The following is a 22,587-nucleotide window of genomic DNA, read 5'->3' as shown; positions in this document are numbered from 1 at the left end:
TATGGTGCTATTCATTTTTTCCCCCTGCTTTTTACTTTGTCAAATCTAAATATTTGTTATCAGTTTAATATAGCTACAGGTTGTTGGAAAAAGGATTTAATTTTAGAAATGATTAAAACACACAAGCAGATCTGTCCAAAGGCTTTTTCTCACAACTGCCACCTTCAAATACTTTATATATATGTAATTTTGACTCGTGACTGAAGTGGTTTTTGTATATTTAGTTTGATTTATCCACCTTGGAAGTCTTTTTTTTTTTTTTTTTTTACCACATACAGCCTGGTTAAGGTCATACTGTAACATTTAAATCAGATTTGAATATAACCTTGACATGGCTACTCTATAACATTTATTTTACCCCGTTGGAGAACCAAGATGTGTTTCTTAGGGCTAACATATCCCTCCCTACTAGGGAACAAAACACATTGTGTTACATACTACTCTACATGACTTTCACATAGTGTGTGGGGCACCTTCAAGAAAACTGCAATGTTGTCTCGCCTTTGTATTCTCTTTGGTCCTGAATAGCTCTGGCCTTAGAGCTGGGCTGTTTGTCAGGTCCCTCTTTCGTATTGTTAAATCATGAACTCTTACATTGATTGAGTCCAGTGTGTTGTATGCAGATTTTTAGACCTTATTCTGAGTTCTTTTGTTACCCTCTGCTTATGTTGTGGATTTGCTCTTGAAGTATTCTTGGTGGGAAAGCTAATCCTTGCAAGGTTCACTTCAGCTCCATGCTCCATTTGCTTCTGGTCACTCGTCTCCGGTGATTTACTTTAGTTCCAGTTCATCACATCGTTAGTGTGACAGTCTCGACTCTGTTATTAGTCTGATCCACCATTCATTACAGCTGTTTACCTCATATATACCCTCTGCAGATCAGCTGCCAGTGCCAGATTGTCTCTAGCCACCTGCATGAGCATTCCAGCATTTTACCTTGTGATTGCCTGTCTGTTGCCTGACCCATTTCTGTCCTTGGACCTGCCTACCAGCCTGACCCAGTGAAGCCTTTTGTCAATCTGACCCTGCCAGCTTGTGAGTACCGTGAGTACTTGTGAGTCGTCTCTGCCACAGGAGGTTTCCTGCTTTGGAGCAGCATGCCCCAAACCCCGCTTTGAGTTATTTCTAAATAAAGCTTGTTTCAAACAGCACTGACCCCATCCGTTACAGTTAGTGAGTAACACATTTGTTTCTTATCCAAAAATAATTTTTTTTAGAGTGGAATCTAATTTCTTAAACAGATGTATTAATAGGGATGAAATAAAAATTCAAGCAGATAGAGCCAGATAAGTATTTGCTACTTCAGCCAACTCCCTATTAGATACCCAACTCAACTTATAGTTAATATAAATAAATTGTATATATAAAACTTGGTAAATATAATAAAACATACAGGAAAAGGTCTATATTTAATTTGATCATCTTTATTTACAGCAGCCAACAGCTGCATTTTCAAGCAAGTTATATTTATTTGATCAGAAATTATTCATAAGCTAATCCAAAATAAGAAATTTGTAAAAAAAAAAGACATTCCAAGACATTCATACTGATGTTTTAATTGCTATAAAGTAATAGAAACTTTAAGAGACCCCACACATGTCATTGTTTTCCTTTGATGAAAAATGTTTATGAATATTTTTACAACAGGTTTATGGATTCAAAGAAGGATCATTTTTGATTACCTTTGTAGTGAACAGTTTCTAAATAAAGTTAAATTATGTTTCAGTTACACAGCTTATGTATAAAGTGTACATTCAGCATTTATTTATGTGACCTATCATGTCAAAGCGGTGCCAAGACTTAAAAAATAACCTGTAACACTATCATGAAGTGCCCTTAATTACTTGATTCCAACTTGAGGTGTTTTAGATTGTCTACTAGATAAAAATGTTTGCTGCCTCAGCAGCAGCTTCTTCCTGCACTGCTGCTGAGTTTTGACTCCAATTCTGGTTGAAGACCAACTTCTGTTTTGGCCTGCAGTGGATCCAAACTGGACTCCAATGATAACGCCTCCTCCACCAGCCTCCTGAAAAAATAAGCATATTAACAAATTAAATGTAACCCATGATAGTCTTGGCCCCATACAGTCATTCTACTATCAGAACTTTTGGTTTTACTTTGGATGGTGCTTTTAACTAGACAACCAGATGAGCGCAATCATGCAGTCCAGTGTTTATTATTCTACAGAATTGTATGTTAGCCTGGGGCAACACTGGCGTCAGGTGTAGGAGTTTTCCCTGAAATCGAAGGGTTGACAGTTCAAACCCCGGCTCCGGCTTTCAGTGTCGTTGTGTCCTTGGGCAAGACACTTCACCTGCATTGCCTACTGATGGTGGTCAGAGGGCCCGGTGGCGCCAGTGTACGGCAGCCTTGCTTCTGTCAGTGAGCCCCAGGGCAGCTGTGGCTACAATGTAGCTTGCCACCATCAGTGTGTGCGTAAATGGGTGAATGACTGAATGTAGTGTACAGTAAAGTGGTTTGAAGTCTCCTGACTTAAAAAGGGGCTATATAAGTACAGGCCATTTACCATTTACTAGGTATAAAATCTTTGCATTGCTTAAAAATGGTCCAAAATGCAGCAGATTGTCTTTAAAAAGGTATTAAAAATGACAGCACATATTACCGGTTTTGGCTTTTTCTCACTTGCTGCCAGTTTGTTCAAGGGTTAGATGTTAGGATTTTGATGCTTGTCTTTGAAAACTGAAATGGATTGACCACTTCATATCACTAATCAAAAACAGTGCTATGAATGAGTCAAACAGAATCCAAGTAGCTTCTATGATCTCCTGTGATCTTAACATTTACATTCCAGAAAAAGTACTTCGGTCAACCAACCAGCTTCTCTTAAAAAGATCCATGATAAAATTCAGAGGTGATTGGACTTCTATTCCTTGGCGTTTGATCCTAACTGAGTTTGTTTGTCTTATTATCATAGTTAGGGAGTATATTAGTTGTAGTTTTAACTTTGTTTTTGAATATATATATATATGTTCTTATGTTATTTCATTGAGCTGTACTTTGTCAACATCTGTTCATTTTGTATATGCTTTACTGTATAAATAAATGGACATTGACTTTGATATTAACAAACAACAATTAAATAAGTATACAGGTTAATAGAGCAAAAATATATTAACGAGGAGGTCAGGATTTATTTAGAGTTTAAAATCATTGTCTTTGACATAAAAGCACTGAATGAAAAATTATTCATTACCATACAAAATATCGATATTTGCCCACTTAAGCTAAAATAAATAAGAGAGCCATTTGTGAGCTGGGCCAAAATAGATGAACTTCCCATCGCTAGTCCTTCCCTGAAGCCAATGTCACACCTTGATAATTTAGACAGCGTATGCCTGAAGTATGAAGAATCTGGCAAAAATGCTAGCATACGTTGTATAAGTTATGAGCACGCTGAAGAACACTAGAACACACAGGCACACCTGTTTCAGTGCACAAGTTACAGGTAAGTTTTTGATCGTTGACATATGTTAAGTGTAAGTTACTCATAAGTCGTAGTGTCTAGCTTATCTAAAACCTATGAACTTATGCATAACTTATCAATGACTTATCTCCAATGCAAATCAACAAATTTGACGCGTTTCAAATGACCGCTGAATAAGTTTCTAAATTACAGCTACTGTATAATGGTGTATTGGCAGCATTTTGGTATGAAAGTGGGTTCACAGGAGGAACCTGTCAGTTCTCCTCCAGACTTCATCCCCATTATAGAGCGAGTGAGAAGGTGAGTGTTATGGTCACATCCATGACCAACACATTTCCTAGCAGACATGATGCTGAATCTGCTGCAACTGCAAACCTTTTTATTTATTTGTTTTTGGTGGGCAGCTAGGTTAATAAAACGATCAAAGAAATCTTTTTATACAGGTTGGGAGTCTCCGGGCACATTGCTGCCCCCCTCAGGACACTGGCTTGTGAAATTTAATGGGCATTACGCTGTTGTGTGTTATGCATAAATTAGACTTTCATTGGATATGATTCTGGACTGGTTATGAATACTCTTTGTATACGCCCAAAATTGAAAATATACATAGAAAGTTCAGCGTATGCCAGCATTGTAGAAGATTCTGGGACGTCAAGCATATACTGGCTAAATCATCAAGGTGTGACACGGACTTAACCACAAATCATGGCAGCTGCTCGGCTCAAGTTCTATTAGTGGAGCTTGAATTTTAAGAAGATCAAAACAATATTATGGTACCAGACATTATAAAACTTTAAAAGCAAATGTTAAAATCAACTCAAAGATAGAAGGAAGTGTAGAATAAAGAAAAGGGAAGTATAAATATTGTTAGTTGTCATGCTGCACCATGTAAGCTTTGGATGTAGTGGTTTTGAGTCAACATGGCAGGTTACCTCATAGCCTCTCCAACGTTCTTGTTATCTTTGACAGAAGTTTCCATCCATGTTAAGAAACCATTTGCCTTGCAGAACTTCTCTATACTTTCTGCTTTGACAGCCCATTGAGAAAGATCACACTGTGGGAGAGCAGGACAGAATAGAGGGCACAAAAGAGACAAACTTGTTAGTAGTCATTCAGTTAAAAATACATCCCTTTCCTTTGAATTGTCCGTGTTCACTGGTGAAACCAGTATGCCAACTGCCTATGATTCAGAGAGAACTGGAAGTTGTGTCTTTCATCAGCATCTCGTCTTTGGTCGACCAAAGAGGCCAAAAGAGCTGACATCGGCTATGGCTTATACCTTCATTGGACAAGTCCCTACACTGCTTTAAGTTTAAGTTTAACTGTTTAAGGCACTGTTCTCCTTTTGTTGTTGCATCAGACTATTTGAATTCTCTCCGAGAGCTGCCTTTTGGACCGAACTTAATTTCTTGGCCGAACTGGACTGAACATCGATCCTTCCGTCCACTGAATCAGCACATAGTAAAACCTTTTTTTAAAAATCTGATGCTTACTGAGGTACAACAGCTTCGGAGAGGTATAGAATAGATAAATTCCATGTGTTTTAACTGAAGAAAACTCCTAGATCTTAGATGTCAATGATTTTATATCAAAGGGTCCTGAACTGAATGTTGAATTTATGAAGTGTGTGTGTAAATGAGGATGTGTGGGTCTGTATGTGTTGATTTTTCTCTTTTCGTCCTGAGAGTTAATGTGATAAGGTTAAGTGTCCAGCATTATTAACTCCAAGCTACCTTATTTGGCTAGCATTGTTAACTCCAGGCTACCTCATTTTGGCCAGGCAGCCATTTTATGAGATTTACAACCCATTGTTCCAGTCTGGCATGTTTTGATTACATTTAAGATCTCTGCATCAGTTGTTACAGTATTCATTAGCATCTGCTGCTATTTTAATGGCTACAACAATACTTTAATATGGATTATTAGTCAATCAAGATACAGATATTATAACCAGTGGTGTTCTGTGATTATTTATACGGTGAACGATTTTTCCCTCAGAGCCAGATTAATCTCCCCTTTGGTTAACACTTGAAGAAACAGAGACATTTTTCTTTGGTTGGTGATTAACAACTCTGCTGATAACCATACTCTAAATTACTAAATTGGTGAAAGAAAACTGGAAAGAAAACTCTAACAGCCGGTCCAGAAGTCTAACCTTGAGTAGAACACTAAAGAGCCTTGTTGAGTAACCAGACTCCAATAATCATTTAACTAATAATCATAATTATGCACTAATGTAGGTTTTAGCCTTGATTTTAATTATCTTTTAATTGACTATAACTTCCAGTTCTAGTTAAGTACTATATTAATTATCTGTAAAATCGTTAATGGTAACATGGCCTGTTCTTATATGGCACTTTTTCAAGTTGGATCGTTTGACTAAAGCCATTTAGACTGAATTCAGTCATTCATCCATTCATTCACACACTGTTGTTGTGGCGCTCTATTTTGTCGCCAGCTGTGTTGTGGGTCTCTGTTATAGGCGCGGTGTTGGTGTACTGTTGTGCCCAGTGTCTCTGCGCCCCCTCTCCGTAGACTCTGGGGGGGGTGTTTTTCTCGGGGACACTGTGATTGTGAGCGCGAGTTTGGGGTTTGGCCGGCCACCCTTGCGTTTGCGGGGCAACTTCCCCCTTCCGCTGCCCTTTTTGTTTTGTTTGCCCACTTTTTACTTACTTTTTGGCTTTTTTTATTTTTAATTCCCAAGGTTTTTTTCCTTGTTATTTTGCAGGGTTTTTTTTTTTTTTGTTGTTCCTTTTGGGGTTCCCCCCGGGGGTTTTTTTCATCCATCTTATTATATAATCCACAATAACTTTAAGGTTTGACTGCAGCTTAATTTACAATACGCTGATGTTTGATTGGGGTATACTTAACCCATCTTAAAAGGTGTATGGATATCTGACCGTTGCAAGTTCAACTGTGTTTAAAGGGATCAGCATTACTGGAAAAGTGATCTTTAAATTAAGTCAGCCTTTGGATTTAATCACAAGGTGTTCTGTGCAAGCTCAAAAAAAAATTTCAATCTTGCCCTAAACTGTCCCATTCCATTCTTTGCTAATTTCTAGTAGTGCAGACCAATGTCTTTTGGAAAAATTTATCCATCTCCAAACCACATATTATTGCAGGTTTCACTACTATCAACCTGTCAAGGTGACAAAAATACAAATTAACCCCTGACTATAGACTTGCACATTTACATATTACTATATATCATCATGTAATCTGTAGATAAGATATTCCATGTCATTCTTCAACACTGTAAACAGCTCAGAATAATGTAGGTTACAAACATGTTCTACAATGTTGGTTCAAGGACACATTCACAAATTACACAAGGATAGACTATGAGATGCCATGATACTGGCCTGCAGCAAAGCATATAAATTACAGTATGCTGTTTGTGGATGTCATTAAAGACAATGTTTACAGTTAATAATAATATGAAAAAGAAAACATTCACTATTTTTAATTGTAATTCAGAACATTTTAGAATATTGGAACCTGTTTTTGATTTATGTAGAGATATTTGTTTTAAATGCATTTTTTTCCCCCTTGGTTTTAGAAAGTATATCAGATTTCAGATCAATGACATATAACCCAGAACTGCTGTGTTATCCCAACTTTCATAAGATTGGATAACAGTGGGCTGCACGGTGGTGCAGTTTGTAGCGATGTTGATTTGCAGCAAGAAGGGCCTGGGATTGATTCCCTCTTCCTGGAGTTTGCGTGTTCTCCATGTGCATGTGTGGGTTATTTCCGGGTACTCTGGCATCTTACCACAGTCCAATAACATGACTGTTGACTGCGCCTCTAAATGATCCCTTCCACCAGCCACACTGCGACCCTGACAGATTAAGGGGCAATGAGTGGATTTACCAGTAAATGCAATGCAATTATTTAATATATTAAAATTATTTTTCTGAGTTGTCTTAGTGTGTACAAATTTACTCTTCAAATAATGTTCTCTTTAGTTCCAAAAATAAAATACCTAGTTTACATATTTTTGTAAGTGCAACCACTTTACATGCTTTTTTAAAATAACGGTAATTAGATTTACAGTGGACCAAAATCCAAGAAACTGTATGTAATCTTCTGAACAAAAAAAATAAAAAATAAATTAACATTTTAAAATTCTGTCTCCAGTATTCAGGGATTTCTTAATCTTTTTTGACCTAAAGCAGGAAAGTAGTGATTAAAAACCAGACCGTGAGCATGAAAAGTCATGTATTTTTTTATACAATATGTATACATCTAATGTTAAAGGTACATTTGACTGGTTCTGGCATCTCTACATCTAAATTTCTTAACGTAATCATTCTTATTTTGTTAATTTTCTTATAACTTCAATATTTCAGAATTTCATGGAACTAACTTCTTTTAGTATTTTGTGTTTAGTACCAATAAACAGTTGGAAGACAACAGGACATAAATATATGTGCAAATTCAAAGAAATCTAAAATTCCAGGGACCAAGAGATGTTGCAGATTAATGCTTAGTCTACAAACCAAAAGCCTTTAGACGTCATATAGCTCACACAAAAAACATGAGCGAGATATTTATTCATCTGTGCTAAGCCTGCAAGCTCTCCTAATGTATCATGCACTGACTGAATGCACTGAATCACCTTGTTCGCCAGCAGGATGCATGGGATGGGGCGTCCATTGGGGAGCATGGTCTTGTTGTCCAGGTCTTGTTTCCAGTAGTGACAGTTTTGGAAACTAGTTGAGTTTGTGACATCAAACATCACAATACAGCCCATTGCACCTTTATAATACAATCTAGTCATTGATATGAAACGCTCCTGGCCTGGGAAAAAAAAAAAAAGAAAAACAACTATTCACAGTTCCTCAATCTGCAAATATTTCTATTCATGTCATTCTTTGCTAAACCAATATTTGCATTCATGCACAACAGACCTGAAATCAACCCCTTTCTTACCTGCAATATCCCAAAGTTGTACTCTGACTTTTTCTTTGTCAGACCAGTGCAGCAACTTAACAGAGAAATCCACTAGAGAAGAAAATAAATTCCACATCAGTAACACAGATTGAGTTAATATAGAAAATCTCAGATTCATAAAAGATGTTGAAACATATTTTCTGAAACAGACACGCTCATTGTTTTCACACTGGTATGAGCCCTTATCTTTAAATTCTTTAAATTCCCTTTGTTGCCTTCAGGACGCCACTATGTAACGCCTGACTGTAAAACAAACTGCTATACTACTGCTATTTTATACCAACAGCCATTTGGCTTTTACATTCTATGTGGTGTGGCTGTGTTTTTTAATAATTTTATTTTGATTTAAAAGATAGCTGTGTTATCTTTTTTACTATCTTTCTGTATTTTGTAATCATTATTAACGTTGGTTCTTAAGCTTCCTGTCTTTTCTTTTTTAATCATCTTATTTTTTTATGTCATTACATGCTTGCTTTTGTTTGTTTGTCTCGTGTACTGCTCAAACTAATTGCCCCAGGTGGGATTAATGAAGTGTTCTACTGTCTACGTTAAATGTGGTTGACCAAAAGGCTGACATGCTGTCAGTGAAAACAAAGCTTTACTCCAAGCAGGGCAGAGCCACTGAGTGAGAACTGAGCAGCGAAAAGAAAAGAAAAGTGGTGAGCTCTTGCCCAGCAGGAGCCAGCTCTTCTAAATCAGTACAAAGAGTCTGGCCTCAGGCCAGGGTTAAAAAAAGATCCAATACAAAGGTAATACACAACATTATTTATAGTGCTGAGGAGCATAGAATATTCCAGGCCAGAAGAGACACCTAGTTCTTCTTATAAATAATGGATCTTCTTCATTTGTTTGTACTTTGAAAGCAAAGGGCCACCACCACCTAAATTGACAAATTTCAATGTCAAGGAGTTCTGGCTACACTCCAACCTCATCATGGATGAGACAGAGACTTGATTGATCTGCCTTTTTCTAGAATCATGATCTTTTCATGAAGATCTGGAAATGACTAAAGGTGAAAAGCTCAGAATATAGATGGGTGTTTTTTTTGAAGAGCTTCAATTTTTGATTTTTTTTTTGTCTTAACTACATATAACCTAGAGTCTGATTCATCAAGCTTTTATACGTGCAGAAAAGTGACTTGCTTATTTCACTTTCCATTACCAAAAACAAACTTGGCAGTCACTCTCGTCATCTCAGACCACTGCTTACACACATTTTGGGGGAAATGAGAAAAAGGCCACACATATAAGGAGGAGAAGAAATGAGATTAAACACCTAGAGAGCTAGATTAAGCCTTCTAGGTGTTCATCATTACTTTTTGTCACCATAACCATCAGATATAACAGTATAACTCATATTTGCATTGGTCAACCATAACTATACATGGAGGCTAGTCAAACAGATAACAAAAGGCCTATGAGCAAGTCAGATCCATAATCAAAATTCACATTCTTCTTCGCGATGATCAACAGTGCGAGTCATACCACAGATCAGTACATAAATTTAACAAGTAGTGGCATTCACACTGATTGCTGTAATCATTAAATGTCCCTGTGACACCTGTGCATAATGGTGCATGATGGACACTGCTCTGAAGAACAATGTTGAACATGGGAGAATAATGCGTTTTCAGGAATCATGCTTTCCTGATTTATGATGATGGCCACTTTATGACTGTCCAGAAAGTTTTAGATGTCTCCTTACTGCCACACACCTGCCTTATATAAGGAATGATTATAGGTTTCTGCAGCACTTCATGGCTGCTGAGGAGCACACGCAATCATTTAAAACAGATCTGGTGCAATAGAAAGATATCAGAAATTTGCAGAGCAATGGTACTTCAGGACCAGGTATGAGAACTGCTGCCCTAGAGCATTGCTCTTGCAATGCTGAACGGGCCAGTAATGGGGAGACTGATCCTGATTCTACCTGTTCATGACAGAAGAAGAAAGAAAATGATCAGTGTGCACAACCCCAATGTAGAAAAAAATAAGGGTAGCTTGGTGCATGGTGAAATACAACGAAATATGGATAACCTGCTGTCCATGGTATATTTAAGATTTGATATATATTTAAATATATAATTATTTCTTTATTAGATTAGATTAGATTAGATTCAACTTTATTGTCATTACACAGGTACAGGTGCAAGGCAATGAAATGCAGTTTAGGTCTAAACAGTAGTGCAATAGCAGCAAGTGCAGGATAAATAATGGTTCCATAAATACAGGACATGGGTTTCTACTGAATAAGTATAGAGATGAATACCATTATAAACAGAATCTTACTAATAGATGAATATAATATATAGATAACTAGTGTTATGAACTAAATTTACAGCTGGATATGTACCAAATATAATATACAGGTGGATATTACTATAAAAAGGGTTTTTACAGTTATGTACAATAGCACATATACAGATGGGTTTTACTATAAAATGAATAAAGTTTGGGCAGAAGCTATCTAAATTAAAGTGCAGTGGAAGGTAATTGCATATTACACTTAAAGTACGTTATTGCAAATGTATATGTAAACAATTGGTACTGTGAATAAACAGCATTAAGCATTCTGGGCTGAAATGCTTAAGGCAGCAGTCCACTTACCTGTTGCTAAATTAGGAAGCATCTAACATCTCTACTAAATCTTATCGATAGCTTGGTGGGCAGCCTATTCTGATTTCAGGCTGTCTTTTATTTTATGAAGTAATTACAGATATTAAATTAACACTCTGGAGTTCCTGACGGACGTTACACAGGATCAACTATTCATTATCTCTGTGCCTGAAGCCATGTTTGGGACCAAAATAACTCTCTGAATGTATCGAAAAAGCTGAGATATTATTGCCTGTCTGGATGGTGTTGTTAGATCAAACACTGAATAGGATACCAGTTACAGTATAATATTTTCTCTTTATTTATGCCACTTTGGCTACCAAACATATGTACCTCACTCAACAGCACATCTTTGGGGGGTTAAAACTGTGCTTCTTTCTCTCTCTCCTCTGTGGATTTTCAATGGTAACTATTAAGTAACATTAATCCACTGACTCTTTTTAAACACAATGACATTCATGAGTCGCTTTTCTTTGACCATTAATTGTTAATGTGTGCATATAGAGGGCAGGACATAATGTTTCGTCTTCAATGTAAAGGTTGCTTGTTTTCTTGCATGCAAATGTTTGATAAATCTGAAATCTTTTAATGGCACACAAACTTTAAGTATAATTCCTCTGCAATCTGGTTAAAGCAGAGACTGACTTAGCCTGGAGAAAGCAGGCTGCCATTGAACTGATTGAAAACAGTTGCCTCAGATTTAGAAGAGCGAGTTTCCCTCCCAGTTGTTTCACACTCAGCTATGAACTGTTTCAGTTCACTACTAACATAGTTTTAGTAGATTTAACAGAACCAGATCATCTGAGTTATTAAAAATTATGGAGACACATATCTCCAAAGCATATGTTGACTGGATCACCAAACTATCATGACCTGCTGTAATAAGGAACTTATGGTTTTAGGTTTTTACCTCCTACTAGAACTTTGCCCTATTTCTTCCTCTCTTCTCTCTGCCTTTTTCTGCTGTTTATGCTGAATAAAAGAAACTAGCAGGACAAAATATGTTAGAAAAACACTGAATTAGTTTTACAGCCAGGAAAAAAGTGCCACTAGGTTTATTTGAACAATATGTGCTTTGTAAAAGTTACAATTCTTCTACATTCAAAGGAGCCAGGAATGTCAGATTTCCATATCAAACATTATACACACTAGTCAGCAAAGATAAAAAGCCAAGAAAAGACACACACATACCTCCCACAGTCATCTTGTACGTTTTGTTGAACTGTCCACTAACATATCGGTGCACAAAGGAAGACTTTCCAACATTTCCATCACCTACAATCAGTATTTTCAGCAAGTACTCTGTCATTTCTCTGCTAAGTGAAAGAACTTGAGAGACAGTTCAGTAGAAATGTGCCAAAGCTCAAAGTTCAAATAGGAAATAGGAAATGCTAAACACAGAAGAGCTTTTACCTTTGTCCGTAGCTATAAACAGCAGAATCATATTACCATTTTACAGAAGTTGAATCTAACTTTGCTATTTTACTTTCTTTTTTTAACACTTAGTATAAATGTGGAATATCTTTTGCAGAATTCCTACTTTTAATACAACTATTTAATCTAATGTAAAAAATGTGTAGAATCTCTGCTGTCTTTTGAGTTGCAACTGTGATCTAATGTTTATTCCCCTTTATGCAAGGAAGTTAACTGTCACATAAATAGTTCAGAAGCTTAAACCACGCCTGTATGCAACTGACAACTGTCACTGAAGCCCAGCAGACCAAAAAAGTAAACAGCCCTGGTTAGAAGAATGGTTTCTGTATCTATTAATAATAGGAGGCTTTTGCTGCTAACATTTAAAAGGATTCTCATTAAATCAATGCAGTTTGCAAGTGTTGAAGAGATTTGTAAAGCCTCAGAAAGATTTTTAGGTTTGTCGTAATTAACAAACTCCAAAGTGCAAAAGAATATTTGCAAATGGAGTACAGGTGTGCACTTTTTAACAATGTTTGGAAACAAAAGAGAATATTCAAACAATGCCATTAAATCATCATCAACCATTGCTTCTTTAAAAAAAACTTTGGATTACTCTTACACTTTTTTTTTTTCCAGTGCCTAAATTCGTTTGGGAAGCCTTAAAATGTCCGATAAATGGCCCTGAAGTAGGAGAAATATTTCTGTACACTGCAAAACGATCTGGAAAGGAGTAAAAATTTCTTAAAATAAGTGTATTTAGCATAATTTAAGCAAGTAAATAATAAGATTTGCCAATGGAATGAGTATTTTTACTCATTCCATTGGCAAATTATCTAATTTGGAATGAGACAATTAGATAATATCCACTTTTTTTATTTTAGATGTAAATTTTCCTTATTCCATTGGCAATGTTAATCACTTAACTGCTTAATTCAAGAAAAAAATGCTCTTTAAAAACAAAAAAAAAAACAAAAAACCTACTGGTACTTAGATTTCAATTGTTTTGCAGTGTAAATCTATTGCTGGATATTTCCCTTAATTTTATTTGATTTTAACTTGGAGGAAACACATTTTTTTAATACAACACACCACAGATATCTCGGTTGTTATTACTGTCCTCTTATACTACAACAACCATTGCCTGGAATGTGGGCACACACACACACTGAGGACTTTAGTGTTCACCACTTTCTGAGTTTTCCCGATCTGCCAAATAGGCCGTTGTTCTTGGCTTCTAACGAGGTTTCAGCACCCCACTTCTGCTGACTCATCCTCCTGACTCACTTTGTGAGAGGTTTTTCCTGTTTATGTTCATTGTCGTGTCTTGGTTCTCTTCCCGACAGCAGATGGAGTCCTTCTCAGAATTTATAAATAACTGTTTTAGGACAAAGCAGAATCCAGACAGTGTCCTAATAGATGATCCATGATGAAAAACAAGAGCTGTGCTTACTGTTTCTCAAAGGTCTTTTCATTGATGTTGCTAAGAATTTTTGTGCTAAATATTTAGCATTTTTACATAAGCATGAAGTGATTGTTTTATAGGAAAAAGTGTATTTATCCTTGCGCTTTTGTCAGCATTGTAACAGGATAGCATTAATTGATGAACACAGAAAGACAATTAACAAAGACAAATGACTGCTAAATAAAAAAAAGATAATACATTAAATAATTAAATAAGATTTTTAATACATTGTTTTTAGAGTGATTTAAGTGTCTGGATCTATGTGGTATGCACACATAAATAAATTGTAGGGGATATACTGAACCTGAGAGAAATGAAAAAATATTAACAACTAGGGGGTAAAATTGACAACTTTGCAGGAATGAATAAGAACTGAAAACATGTGACAGTAAATTATTAGTAATGAAAGAAAGTATACGATGTGTGTCTACAGGTTTTGCCACAAATATTTTCCATTTTTATCTGCTTAACGCAGGAGTAAGTAACACTTGCACAGTAATACATCCTCTATCAAATCCCAGTGATGGTAATCGAAGTGCATGGTTGTTTCTCCACTGTTACTCTGTTTTGCACCATAATAAACTGGCAATCAATCCGTGATCCACAAGGACTGGTCAGCTTTCCAAATGGGCATTGAAAAAGACTGAAACAAACCCATGGCCAACTCCAACCAACCACCTCAGATGACATACAAATGGATCAATTACCAGTTGACAATGATTTATACTGTCTGCACAATAGCTGAGTCTGATTATATTAACTGAACAATGGTTGAGTTCAAAGTTAGTCCTAAAAGCTCAGACTCAAATGTTTAAGAAAGTAAATGGGAGGTTTGGCCTTTCATAGGAGAATATATTTGTGTGCAAACCTATTAGAAAACCATTAGTGTGCAGAGTTGCTTTGCAGCTATATGAAATACAAATATATTTTTATATCAATGAGAGATTAACAATCAAGCTAACATTTGACAGTATTTCTGAAAACAAATCCAGAAAAGACCCTCCTTCTTTCCTCAAGGAGGAGGAGGTGTATTTGTGAGTTCACAGACAGGAGAATCATTCTTTTACTTCTCCAGCTAACATTTTTTGGTTCATTGATGGATGAAATGAAGCATAGCTTTGGTATAAAAATCAAATAACTCTTAAAGATACCGACTTCTTCCTGCTTGAAAAGTCTTTCTAACATCTGGCAGTTGATTCTGGAGTTGATTTTGAGTCTTTCAGTCTTCAGCCTGAATTAAACTGACTAAAGAACCCCGGCCCCACCTCCTATTAGGTGGGTACCAGTTCAGGAATTTGACAGCACTGAAGGAGAATGGATTCCAGTAGCTTCATCTTTCATTTTAATATGCATCTTTTTGTACTCAATATGTTTTTCGTGTGGTCCTGATAACTATCTCCAACTATTTTTTAATTGTTCTGAAAACACTAATTTGCTGGCAGCAGAGTACTGCATAATTGCTTATAATCCTTCATCAAGAGACAGTTGAAGCCCCTTTTTGGCCTATTGCACCTGAAAAATAGAAGCTACCGAATACATATGCATGGAGATTGAAATAGAATAGACTGTATGGTCTATTAACATTAACTAGTTTGAATGTGGAGTAATTAAAACCAACACAACAAAAAAATAAAAATAAAATAAAAACCGATTCTGTTATTCAGAGGATTTCAAAGGAAGAAAACAAACACAAACTAAAAATAGGAAATAACCAAAATCTGAGCTCTTGATCCAAATCCATTAATAAAAAGTGAATAAAAAAATCTGGGCACACAGTCTGAAAATTATTCAAGTAAATCAGTTCATGTGTTCATATTCTCTGATTTTTTTTTTTTAAATGATCCATACCACTGAATATACTGTAACAAAAGATCATGCTTCACATTTTTATCCAGCGTCCTTTCCTGTAATCTTTCCTCTTTGCTGTTTTTGATATGACAGAACTGAGTGGGAAAATTATGGATATCTCTCAGTATTTCATACTTTATTAGTTTACCTCAATGCATCAAATCCAACAGTTCCACTGTGGTTTGTCTTCTTGTGCTTGTGTGACATCTGGTGGCCAAGATGCAAGAAAAACTGCAGATGAAACAATTTAATTTTTTTTTATGTTAACAACTATGGAAAAGCAAAGGCTTCAATCTCCCTAATTCATACATACAGAAAAGCAAGACACAATGTAGGAATCATATAGAGAGGATAGGAGGAGACAATAGGATCACATTCTAGAATTGCTGTTGCCACAACAAAACATCTATATTAAAAAATGCAACTTGAACTCTATGATCTAAGTTTGGTCCTTTTTCTTCATTGTTACGTGCTAAAGGTAAGAGCATTTAACTACTGTGGCAAGTTACATTTTCCTAAAACATGTATTTTCAGTTAATTTGAAGTTGAAACTGTATAATTCTATAGTCATCCTTAAAAATACATTTAATTTCTTCAGGCTGTCAGTTACTAATGGTTCATATACAGTAACTGACAAACTGAATCAGAATTTTTTTTTTCCTATTTTGATCATTTAAAATGATCAAAATAGATGATTTAACAAGGACTGCATTTTAAGGATTAAAAAAAAAAAACGATTTCCCTTCAAAATTTCCCGATTTCCCGTCAAAATTATTAACCCAGGCTTTCTTCAAGGTATTACCTTGATGTTTAGTATAACAGCGGAAACATGATAAGAAGAAGCAAATATTTTTGGGGGTTTTTGGCCTTAGAGTTAAAATATTAACTGTGCCTTTGGTCCTACAGTTTATGTGGCAAAAAGGAGCTGCAGCTGATTTTTATGGTTCCTTTTAATATATTTTTGAATATAAAGTCATTTAAAATGATCGAAATAGAAAAACAAATTTTCATGTTTTTTGTAATATTTCATTGCTTTTTTTCATCTATTGTTTTTGTAGATACACCATCAAACACACAGAACACAAAATGCATATTAGCACCATGATGCTTCATTTCCTGCTATTTCTGCATCTTCTCATCCCTGCTGACATGGAGGAGGATAAAATACCACTGGAGGTCATCACTGACAGCTCCCCCTGTAGTGCAACCTGTGGGCTGGGGATTAAAACACAGACTCTGTGTTTGTTAAAAGACAGCAAGACAGCAATGGAAGAGAATGTAAGTTAAAATGGAAGAAAGTGAACAATGGAAGGAATATATAGAAATTTCCCTTTGATTAAGAGCAAAGCATTGATAGACTAATCATGATTGGAACATGAATAATATTAAAGAGAGGATGCACTGTTTGGCATCACTAAACATCTGTGATGTAATAACATGTTAACGATATGCTGATAATGAGCGTATATACTCAGAATAAAGGCAAGAACTATCATCAATGCTGTCCAAAGGAAAGTCCTAATTAAAATAGGGGGGAGAGATTTGCTACAACATAAAGTGTCATTTTTAGGGAAGTAACTTGTAATTCATAACTGTAGCTACATTTATAAGTAATATGTCCTGCTGTTCAAAGCTCAAAATCCATGCATCATTATGATGATGCATTGATTCATGTAGAAGATAAAACTCTGCTTTTTACATCACTCATGTCAGGACATCAGTCAGTCTGATGTGTCACAGAAGTGCAGGGTCCAAAAAGAAAAGTGTGTGGACTCATGGCAGTGCGGACTGAGGACGATCACTGTCACCTCTGGACAGAGAGTAGAGATTGACTGTTTGGGAGAAGTCATGGAGGCAATGGGAAAGTTCTCCTGGAGGTAGGAGTAAAATGACAACATTGTGTTTTTTCCCCCCATCAAACCTTCATGTTCCATTTAAAAAGTTTTTTGTGATTACATTTTTAAAAGTTTATAACACAGAATTGAATTGCAATTACAGTTTTTTTGTTATTCTGGGAATGTTTTAAATATTTAAAGGAATTCTAATGAGAGCAGATCTCAGCATAGTCATTTGGCTCTCATTGTTTAGGGTATCTTGGCGCTACGCCCGAGGAATAATCAGCTCAGATGATTCTCTGTTTCATCGTTGGGAGGCCCCTTACTTGGATCGAGTGGTTCTGGACGCGGTCAGAGAGGAGGATGCAGGTAAGGACACATGTACAAATGTTTTCATAAAACTGTATGACGGCTCAAACCGAGGCTCCAATGCTGCATTTCTCAGAGAAGTTAGGGGTTTTTTACAGGTTATAACATTTAAGATTTTTTTTTTTTATCTGTTTGATTTTTTTATAATAGGTGTAATTACATTGCAATGTATGTTGATACACTATTTATGAATTTTGTTTGTTGTCAAGCAGTTGTATTTCCCTGTGTTTCTTTAGTAGATGACCAAGATTGACAGAAACCCTTGAAAATAAAAATATTAAAGCTCAGTGATTCCATGTGTATAAGAGAAGCCAAGATTAAATTACATCATTTCAAATATTATCAATAAGAAAGCAAATAAACAGCTTAACTGCCCAAATCTTTTTCAGGGACATATCGCTGCGACGTGCAGGACACCAGCTATCGCAGAGTGAAGAGAGCCTATTGGGGTGTCCGAGTTTTACCTGCTGGGGTTGTCAATCTGGACTACCACAGCTCTTTGAACCAGTGGGATAGAAAAGAAAACCAGCAAAACCAGGGTGTGCTACACCTTGCCACTGGGAGAGTTCTTCTTTACGCAGTACGGTTTGGTTAAAGATTTATTTGCTCTTCAAACTCTTCAAAACCCAAATCCATGTCACTGACATTGCTTATCAAATTCATACCATATTTGATGAAAGTATAAATCAGTCACAATCCAGTAGTAGCACTATATATTGATAGACTTTATTGATCTCACAGTGGAGAAATTTACTTTATTTCATGACATATGTACTATACGTCTTGTCTGAGAATAGCCAAACCCAAAGGACAGTAAATATTAAGAAAACAAAAAATGGAGGGCTGTATGGTGAGAGTCCTTCAGCACAGTCAAGGAAAAGCTGTCACTAGGCACTGAAGGCATGATGGCAGACGTGAAAATTGGTGTCCAAAAACCAGAACAGCCTACATTTAGACACAGCACTTTGTCTTTCATTAACGGCATGAAGCACAGGCACGTCACCACAGAGTGAGTTCCCTAAAGGCAACACAAGACTCTCAGGACAAACAGATAGTGTTGTAAAAGGACAAAATCAAAACTGAATAAATTATGTTTCAGTTAGACAATCGTTTAAAATATAACATTACCAGATGCCATATGACATAAACATATTATGCCACTGGCTTTGTAGTATTTTACCTTCCCAGACTCCTAACATGTTAGAATCACCACAACACACACTGGAATTAGATAAAACAACCATTTAAACCAAGAGTTTTCCACCCAGTTTCCAGGATGAAGGGTAATGTTATGGCCAGAGGCTTGACAAGCCTCATTGGTGCAAGAGAGGCATAATTTCCTTTGTTCACCTCAAACCCTAAGGACCGTCTGTGATCAATGACCCATCATGTGTCCTGTGTGGCTGTTGGGTAGATAAACAATTTATCTAAACAAGGCAGGAGGTTTAGACAGATATTGCAAGGGGTTTGCATCTGGTGCCGGGAGACTTTATGCTGAAATAAATCTTGCCAGAAAAAAACTAAGAAAAATTCGAATCAACACCACCGTAACCCATCTGATGGAGAGGGCAACAGTATTCTGGCCATGCCATTAATAATGTGCATAATTTGGTTGCCAATCCTGGTAAAGATTGTAATAAATGAATAACTTTTTCTTATGCAGATACATGCAGCGATTTCCCAAAGGAAAAAAAAGAAAAATGCAGCCTTTGAAAGAAAGTGAAAAATTCCAACAGAAACAATTGTGCCAAACCGTATGGTACTGCTTAAAACCGTTATAAACACATTAAGCATTTAAGGAAATTGGATACTTTGTCTTTTGCATTCAACACATCATCATTAGTCATAATCTATGACTATACCTTCCCTTTATGATTAAAAAAATGGGAAGTTTAGCTTTCGAACATGGAAAACAAAGAGAAATACTGTCTAGTTCATGTAGATAATTAATGTGATGATTCTTAAGCACTACAATAGGGCTACAAACATTTTTTTAACTCCCCTTGACAGCTGTAAAATTGAGTAAGTCCAATAATGAAAATTTGAAAAACCCTGAAAAGGTGATAAAAGTTTATGGTCCTACTACGGTAGGCATAATACAATTGATTAAAAACAGATGAAGACTATTCTTTGAAGCTACTAATAAACTTCATCAGTGGATGAATTGGTTGAAAAACACCTTTTGTCTAACATTTAGTAAAATAGAGGTTTATTGTATCTGTGCCTGTACCTGTTGGGCTGTTTATCTTCCAAAGGTCTTGGAAGGCCATTTTAGACTGAATGGAATGAAAATCCATGGAATGGCAGAGAAAACATGCAAAACTATGAAAATAGAACCTTATTAGAGCCTTTAAAATAGTATGGATCCAAAACAGACAGCCATATTAGCAGATACACAAAACCAGACATCCCAATGGTTTGTCATATTAAAATGACATATTATTACTGTCCAGTGGGGGTCGAGGTTTGACAGGACCCAAATGCAGACACAAAAGCTGAAGTTGTTTCTTGAAGATTTAATTAACCAAAAGTTCAACAGAAGCAAAAAATCCAAAACATAAATCCACAAAATCCACAAAATCTGAGAACCAGGGTTACTCACAAGAAGGGGGCAAAAAATGATGACAAACCAGCAAAGAGTGACTGAACAGAAGGAGAATATATGGCAGAGAGAAACAAAGACCAGGCTAATTAGCAGATTGGGAGCAGGTGTGAACAGAGGCAAGAAGGGAGCTAGGGAAAAGGAGACTGACACAAGAGGGTAAACAAGAAATATCTAAGAACTCAAATACAACAGTCAAAAATAACTAGAACACAAGAATGGAAATAAGACCAATGAAAACTCAGAGATCAAACTTGAACAGAACCAAAACCATGACAATTACAATTAATACTTAATAATAATATGAAAATATATTTAATGATAATGAAAGAAATATTTTTTTCCAAGCCCTCCTAAGACCTGGTGGCTCCCCACCTTGAAACCACTGGGTTATGGGACAGCATCACTTCCCGCAGCATATTCTAATAACTCATATGTTGTTTGTCATTTAAAAACTTTTCGCTGGCCTTAGGTGCTAGAGTACAACTAAAGCATGCCACAGCATTTGGCTAATATAGTTTCCCTTCAGTCGTCCTCTGGCTCATATCTTCTTGTCGGTAACTACAAGGCTTCTCTGTCTCGCTCTCCTGCACATATCAAGGATGTTTCATCTCGCTGCCCACCTTCTTATCTTAAACTGCTCTTACTTTGAGTCTGACAACATCCATAAACAGAGAAATAGTCTTGTTGTGATGTCTTTGCAATCGAAAAAACCTCAGCCATCTTACAATAATAGATCTCACTTCAACTTAGATGCTACTCCATGTAATGGAAATGGATGAAACCAAATTGAACTGACATCCCTACTTGACTGCATTAGATACTAAAAGAAAAGTGGTAGAGAAGATGTGAAAAATACTGGTACTCCACATCTAGAGAGCTTATGCAAAGAGGAACTACCCTCTTTGTGTGTGAAACACTCATTTCTCAACTATTTTTAAACCAGCCACGGCATGGAAAGACTGAGACATACAACCGTGCACACAGTCACGTATAAGGGATATTTACAATTATCAATGAACTTCAAAGTCATGTTTTTGGACTTTGGGAGCACCCAAAGATAACCCATGCATGTTCAGGGACTGAACCAGGACCTGCTAGTTGCAAGGTAACGGTGCAATGAATTGCACCACCAGTTAGGCTCTATAATAGACAATTAACTCAAATAATGTGACATTAAATAAATCTATTAAATTCAACTCTAATCATTATTTTCTCTATCTTTTTAATGTGAGGTAGCACTCCTGCAGTAAAAACTTAATTTACATCAAGGCCTTTTTTTTTTACACATCTTACTGTGTTGCTGATAAGTGTGAAGGAGGACACTAAGTGTCTTTTTCTCAGAAGATGGTGGTACAGAATACTAATAGCGGAGGTCCATTGGTCTGATAAATTGCTCCATTCAACCTTTAAGGAAAAATGTTTCTCATTTACATAAGATTGACTTTCTGAATATATGTCCCTGAATTCTTTTCAGGAAAGATTATATGCACCATCTTTGAAAATGGTTGGCAGACATTTTGTAGGACACTATATGAATATCTGAATGAGCAGAGGCGTAGCCAGAGAATTTTAATAGGGGTGGCCAGTCAAAAACCAATGTACACCAAGAGTTGGCCGAAAACGGATAGGCACCAGAACCTCAGGGTCAATCTAAACTGGAACGAGCACAACATCCATATTTTCTAAATATGACTAACTATACTTTCCTACTTTGTTAACAAATAGACACATATATTTAAACATCCATTCTGTCTAAATTAAAGGTTTAGTGGACAAAATTTCTGGGGCAAACATCTTTTCCATTGTCTTTACTTACCTAATATTATCAAAAATTGTTCTGCATAGAATTATATATCTACATTAAATTATTATTAAAGTAGTTACTTATCTATGATTTCACTGAAGACTCCTAGATGACTTGCAGAGACATCATTTTCTCTTTACCCCATATAACACAACATTTAGAGAATGTAATTTCTGAGGAGAGCATGAATTCTGTATATATCAACTTTAATGTTAGCATTTTGATGTGTATA

At 36.1% G+C, this 22,587-nt stretch overlaps 2 protein-coding genes across 2 annotated transcripts in view; one reads left to right on the top strand and one right to left on the bottom strand.

The window, feature by feature from the left end:
• Positions 1–1,657: 1,657 nt before the first annotated feature.
• Positions 1,658–12,506, bottom strand: rab29 (RAB29, member RAS oncogene family). The gene is made up of 6 exons (XM_015402387.1): positions 12,430–12,506; positions 12,208–12,345; positions 8,381–8,452; positions 8,067–8,248; positions 4,378–4,499; positions 1,658–2,026 (listed from the first exon to the last, which is right to left on the bottom strand). The coding sequence occupies exons 1-6, from the start codon at positions 12,458–12,460 to the stop codon at positions 1,900–1,902; spliced, it is 672 nt and encodes a 223-aa protein (XP_015257873.1). The 5' UTR covers positions 12,461–12,506; the 3' UTR covers positions 1,658–1,899.
• A 4,322-nt stretch (positions 12,507–16,828) lies between these two features.
• tmem81 (transmembrane protein 81) overlaps positions 16,829–22,587 on the top strand; it is a 7,050-nt gene continuing 1,291 nt past the window's right edge. Inside the window, 4 exon segments of the mRNA XM_015402386.1 lie at positions 16,829–17,020; positions 17,456–17,619; positions 17,831–17,946; positions 18,336–18,526. Of these exon segments, the coding sequence (XP_015257872.1) occupies positions 16,829–17,020; positions 17,456–17,619; positions 17,831–17,946; positions 18,336–18,526 (663 nt within the window).

Source organism: Cyprinodon variegatus, unplaced genomic scaffold (genome assembly GCF_000732505.1).
Source record: "Cyprinodon variegatus isolate N-32 unplaced genomic scaffold, C_variegatus-1.0 Scaffold1342, whole genome shotgun sequence".
NCBI lineage: Eukaryota > Metazoa > Chordata > Actinopteri > Cyprinodontiformes > Cyprinodontidae > Cyprinodon > Cyprinodon variegatus.
Note: the sequence above shows the minus strand (reverse complement) of the source record. Positions and strands in the feature narration are given on the sequence as shown.